At 39.8% G+C, this 6,202-nt stretch overlaps 1 protein-coding gene across 1 annotated transcript in view; it reads left to right on the top strand.

Moving 5' to 3' along the window:
- LOC103373113 (diacylglycerol kinase zeta-like) overlaps nt 1-5,684 on the top strand; it is a 74,186-nt gene extending 68,502 nt beyond the window's left edge. The window contains exons 31-32 of the mRNA XM_008302928.1: nt 5,019-5,055; nt 5,156-5,684. Coding sequence (XP_008301150.1) covers nt 5,019-5,055; nt 5,156-5,363 — 245 coding nt within the window. The 3' untranslated portion in view covers nt 5,364-5,684. The remainder of the gene's footprint in view (nt 1-5,018; nt 5,056-5,155) is intronic.
- The last annotated feature ends 518 nt before the right edge of the window (nt 5,685-6,202 follow it).

Here is a 6,202-nt window from a genome sequence, read left to right as displayed (position 1 = left end):
TTTTGTCTCTTTTGGTAATTTAGCAGTTTTTTTTTTAAATCTGTCTTTGTGGCCGTTTTGTGTCTTCTTTGTTGTTGTTTGTTTCTTTGCAGTCATTTTGTGTTTCTTTATGTTAATTTGCAGGTGTTTTGCCTGTGGTTGTGGTTGTTTTATATCTGTTTGTAGTCATTTTTTGTTTCTTTGTGGCTGTTTTGTGTCTGTGGTTGTTTTGCGGCTCTTTCTCGTAATTTTAAGTCTCTGTTTCTTCTTCATAGTTGTTTTGTGTTTCTGGGGTGGTTTTGTTCATCTTTTGTAGCCATTTTGAGTCCCTTTGTGGTCATTTTTTTGTGTCTTCGTGGTCATTTAGTGTTTCTCTCAGTGTTCATTTTTGTGTTTGTGCTGGTTTTGCACGTCTTTGTAATTATTTTTGTCTCTTATGGTAGTTTTGCAGTTTTTTCTATCTGTCTTTGAGGGTGTTTGTGTCTCTTTGCTGTTTCTTTTTGGTAATTTTTGCAGCATTTTCGCCTGTCGTTGAGGTTGTTTTGCTTCTCTGCAGTGGTTTTGTGTGTATTTGTAGTCATTTTGTCTCTTTATGGTAATTTGGCAGTGTGGCCGTATAGACTGGAAAATATTACAAATATTACAGATGTAGAATATTGTTCTGCAAAGGAGGCCTTAAAAAAGAAACTTCAGCAGTAATTAAAGGTTCGTCCTGTCTGTTGATCAGTTTATTGATCAGTCAGACAGACAGACAGACAGACAGACAGTGAGGAGGCTGATAAAAGCGAAGCCTCAGAGCTCCTCTCTCACACTGGACACTAAATAACACATGAACTCTTTTCATTTGGCGGAGAGCAGCAGAAGAAGAAGAAGAAGAAGAAGAAGAAGGAAAAAAAAAAGATTATGGGCTGCTTCCTGTTACCACTGGCTTCACCATGGCAACGGTGAGCGGCGGCCTTTGTGTGTGTCGGAGCGAGGCCGGGGGATCCCGCGGCGCTTCGTTTCTCAATGACACACAACATTAATCACTTTATAGAAGTGGGTCAGATACTGCTGGAGATCCATTTAAAGTGCGGTGGCTGGGCTCAGGCTGGTGGCCGTCAGCGCGCCTGAGAACCACACACAAAACCGCCTCCTGCAGCAGGAAGCTGCCGAGTGTCGCTCACACAGCGTTTCACCAAGAAAAAACCTCAACCACAGTCGTCGCAGGCACAGAGCGAGAGCTGCTTTCTGGTTTTCTTTCCAGGAAACATCCGGAAATCCAGTAAGAGCTTATTAATGGTGGTGTTAAGTACAGTACTTAAACCTACCACAGAATGATCATAAACACACACGAAACAACCGCAAAGAGCCAAAATAATAACAGAGAGGCAAACGGGCTACAAAAGTCTGTAAAATGACCGCAATAGGATGCAAAACAACCACAAAGACACACAAAACAACTATAGTTATGCAGAACATCCACAAAGACAAGAAGAATAACAACAAAATGACCACAAAGCAAGTCAAATGGTGTTACTGTTTATAAGAAATCACAATATGTCATGGGAAGTACCACAACATGACCATAAAGATGCACAAAACAACCTCCAAGAGACAAGATAAAAATAGCAACAGAGGTAAACTGACTAATCACGTAAGTAAAGTACACTACAGACACACAAAACTATACAGTCAATATGATCACATAGAAACTAACAACCACAAAAAGACACAGAATGACCATAAAGACAGATTAACAGAAGGTAAAATTACCATCAAGAAAGACAAAATGACTACAAAGATATGCAAAATGACACAAATTACTGCAGAGACACAAAAAGACTGTAAAGACTGACCAAAAAAAAATCTAAATTACCATCAAGATTCACAAAATGACTACAGAGATATGCAAGAGTCCCACAAAGAGACAAAATGACCTCAGAAAGACCAAATACAGAGACACAAAAACATGGGGAACCACCACAAAGACACACATTATGATCACACATTGATCATCAGTGGTCAGAAAATAACATGTTGCCTGTCGGGACAATGTTGGACAGGCTGATTGCAGATTTTTGCAAAATAGGTCATCTGAGAACTTTAACGTTTTCCTTTTTTATGATATTCTAACTTCCCACTGCACTGAAGACATTTCTGAGTTCTCTCTTTTTCCATCGAGGTGCAGGACTTTATATTACAGTAAAAAATACACAGAAAGTTTGACGGGTAAAGTTGGATATTTCCCTCAGGAGCTGGTGGAGACCAAAAACGGAGCTAAAACAGCGAATATCGACTTTTTTTGCATCTAAGTCGGTGATCCTGTTTCTCCGTAGCTGCTGGGTGTCGATCTTAAAGCCGATGTCTTTGAAGCTCTGCTGAAATGTTCTAAATGTCCGTCTCTTGCAGGGCGAAACTCCCAAACAGCGAGCCGACAAGGCCGAGGACCGCGAGCTGGCCGAGTATCTGGAGAACTGCCAGCATTACCAGATGATCCAGAGGGAGGACCAGGAGACGGCGGTCTGACCTCCACCACGTCCCTCCGTTCAACCACTGCTGTCCCCATTCAACAGAAACATCTGTGTCCTCTGAAGAGACGCAGCCATTTAAAAGAGAAACGTCATTTTTTACCTCCGCACACAGCAGCGTATCACATAGTGCTTCTTCTTTGGATTATTGTGCATCTTTTTTTTTTCTTTTTTTTTTTTTTCATCCAAACTGCTTTCGGAGAAAGTCGGGCGTTTGTAGGCGGCCTGAGGAAAGCCTCTGTAACTACGCTTCTGGACACTAACACGAAGTCAAACTAGTTTTTATTTTCAGGGCCACAAAGACTGTCGGATGGACAAACTGCGCTCTGACTCCTCACTAGCCTCCCTGTGTGCGAAATGACAAAGATGTGTGTTGCAGAAAGCGAAACAGCTGCTGCGAGCGAACACTGGCGGCATTCATGCGTCTGCAGCTGAACGCTTTCGCCATATCAGATTTTAAAAAAACAGAAAAAAAAAAAACGTGTCTTCTTTCTGAGCTTCTAGTGACCTTTTGGATGTATTTGTTTACTCAACAGAAATAAGTGTTTGGATATTTAACTTTTAGGCGCGGCTGGATTTAGCTATTTATGACTGATTTGTAGAAATAAAAACACACTTTGCTTGTGATCGAGCACAGAATTTTAGATATTCCAACATATTTTTAGCAGTTTTTTCTGTCTGTTACATGACTGTAAAGCAAGCGGCTGCCAGCAGGAAGCTTCTCATCGTGATTCTCGTGTATCTACTGTGTAAATAGCTGAGACGCCTGATAGACTCCTCAGTGTTGGAAACTTTAAACAGAAGCTGAAGCCAGATTCTGCCAAAGCCTGTATGATGAATAATTAGCTCAACATAGCATCAGGAAGAGATTATATCAAGTTATAACTGTTTTGGTTTCATCATTTCTGAGTGACCTGCAATAAAAAGCATGTCAGCAACAGTTTACTGTGAGGAAAATCCAATTATTGCCAAGAAGAACGCTCATAGTTGACTCATCATTTCAGTTTTTGTCATGAAGAAAAACGGCAAACATTCACTTTTTCACCTCCTCGGTCCTGATTTTAGGTTTTTCTTGTGTTACGTGGCAGTAAAACGGTGCTGATCCCACATAAGAGGCTATTTATAGACATAAAACAGAGCTTTAGCAGGTTTTTGACGCATTTTTAGATCAAATGATGAACAATTAAAAGAGTTTAAAGTACTTAATCCATAAAAATGTCCCCTGTGACTGTTATAATGTGATATATGATATATTTAGAGTATTTAACTAGTGCTTAAATGTAAAAGCTGATTTTTTGGGGGGGACTAAAATTAAGCATTTGCTAATTTATGAATATTATTATTATTTGTATTCAATTCAATTCAGTCAACGTCATAGTAAATGGTTTGTTTTGTCCACCCAAAACCTCAGTTATTAANATGTACATGTAGTTTTCCTGTTTTAAAGGAATCAGACATTTAAAGAGCAGCATTACAAGCTAGTTTTAATCGTGCACTGAAATGAAACCAGTAGATAAAACCCATGCACATGCTGCCGGTACCAGCAGTAGTTCAACACAGTGTGCACTGAATGGACTAAAACAGGCGAAATTAACACAGAGTTTGGTGTGATGCTCCCACGCTGTGCACCCTGGGAGTTTGGTTCCACTGGTTTCCCCTCCTTTCTGAATTAATGAAACGCAGTGAATAAGCAGCCAAACCTGCATCATACTTTCGCCACAAACAGCGGCTCTGTTTCCCACCAAACTCCTATATGGGACGTGTTGAACTTCCCAGCAGCAGGTGAACATACATCCTCCATAATAAGCAGCTCTGGCGTCCTGGTAATCACTTTAGGGGTGATTGATTAGTCTGAACTTTGTGGAAAACGTTCTGTGTGCGGCTTTATTTTTACTGATATTTCAGGCAGAAAACAGGGTTTGACGTGGGAAACAGCGCTGACGAGTGAGAGTACCACGAAAGGGAAGTCGTGTTCGTGCTTTAATGCAGACTTTTACATACATTAAATCAATAGAAGCTAAAAAAGAAAAAGGAAGTTGGGTTCCATATAAGAGGTGCATGCATGTGAATCCACTGTTTTAGATAAAAGTTGGTTTATTAACCCATTTTTATAGGCTTGCTTTTATGTGATGTCGTCTGTTTCTATTTTTGTTTTATTGTTTACTTTGTTTAAACTTTTGCTTTGTTATGTTTTTCTCTGTTAGTCTTTATTTAGTTACACATTTATTTTAATTTTAAGCCTCATGTTCTCATGTTTAGAGTTTTACCCTCTTTTTATTTTTTTTTTATTTTTATTTTTTTATTCCACTTTACTTGGATTTGGCATTTTCTTATTTTATCTAGTGTTGTTGCACTCATTTATTTTGAAAATCTTTTACCATATTTGGACTGAGCGGCCTTCTGTTGTTCAGTGTTCCTCCTGAGTATCCTCCTTTTCCTTTAAAGGAAAAGGTGCTATATGATTATTATTGATATTAATGTTGATGAAATGTGTTTCTAACCTCGTTGTGTTCGTCTCCGTACCTTCAGTGCCCACGTCTCACCTGGATGTGACGGAGAAAGAGACGTAAGTTCTGTTTTTACTGTCATTTTTTTTACCGTTTAAGAGTTTATCTGCTGCCTGATGGTGACAGATCTTCATTTACATTCGTGTTGTCGTGTTTCAGAGGTGAGACGGCGCTACATAAAGCTGCCACCAGCTGCCAGAGGAGCATCTGTCACTTCCTGGTGGAGGCCGGAGCGTCGCTCATGAAGACAGACCTGCAGGTAAACCAGCTCACCTGTGGTCATATTTGCATTTCCTATCCACTGTTTATAGTCACAGAAACATGTTGCGGTCACAGAAACATGCATGTCATGGTTCCCCTTCACTAGCTAATTACCCACAATGCTTCCTGCTTGGCAACACAAAACTTGCCCGTCTTCTCTGGTACAGTCTTACTCCTGATCCAGTGTTAGACCCCCGTCACAGAGTCTCCTGCAGAGCTGAGAGAACACCTGCTCACAGTCACTGGTACCAGTTCAACAGGATGTGCCGGTTCAGTTTTCATGTCTGGAGCTGCTTCAGGCGTCATGTTATGTAAAAACTCATAAAGACACAAAGTGAGTCTTAATGGAAGCCGGGATTCCTCAAATCATTCGCATGTTTCCACGACTACGTTTATTTCAAAGACGACACGAAGAAACGTCTCGAACACAAAGTTCAGAGGAACAGTCACTCAGTACAGATTGTTCTGTGTCTTCTCAGTTAATGTTTAAGACTGTAAATGAAACCATGAACCTCTGTGTTGTTGTTTTGTGTCACTTTGTAGTTGTTATGTCACTTTTTTTGCTCGTCTAAATAATTGTTCTGAATCTCTGTAGTTGTTTTGTGCCTCTTTTTTGTCAGTTCTTGTTAATTTGTGGTCATTTTGTGTCTCTTTATTGTCGTTTTCTGTCTCTTTTGGGTTGTTTTGCAGCTCTTTGTTGTCATTTTGTGTCTCTATCTGTTACTTTTTCACTCCACAGTTGTTTTCTGTCTTTGTGGTTATTGTGGTCATCTTTTTGTAGCCATTTTGAGTCACTTTGTGTTAAGTTTTTTGTGTCTTCGTGGTCGTTTAGTGTTTCTCTTAGGGTTTATTTTTGTGTTTGTGCTGGTTTTGTTTTTCTTTCTGATTATTTTTGTCTCTTTTGGTAATTTAGCAGTTTTTTTTAATCCGTCTTTGTGACCGTTT

The sequence above is a fragment of the Stegastes partitus genome, unplaced genomic scaffold (assembly GCF_000690725.1).
Source record: "Stegastes partitus isolate 25-593 unplaced genomic scaffold, Stegastes_partitus-1.0.2 Scaffold1909, whole genome shotgun sequence".
Lineage (NCBI taxonomy): Eukaryota > Metazoa > Chordata > Actinopteri > Pomacentridae > Stegastes > Stegastes partitus.
Note: the sequence above shows the minus strand (reverse complement) of the source record. Positions and strands in the feature narration are given on the sequence as shown.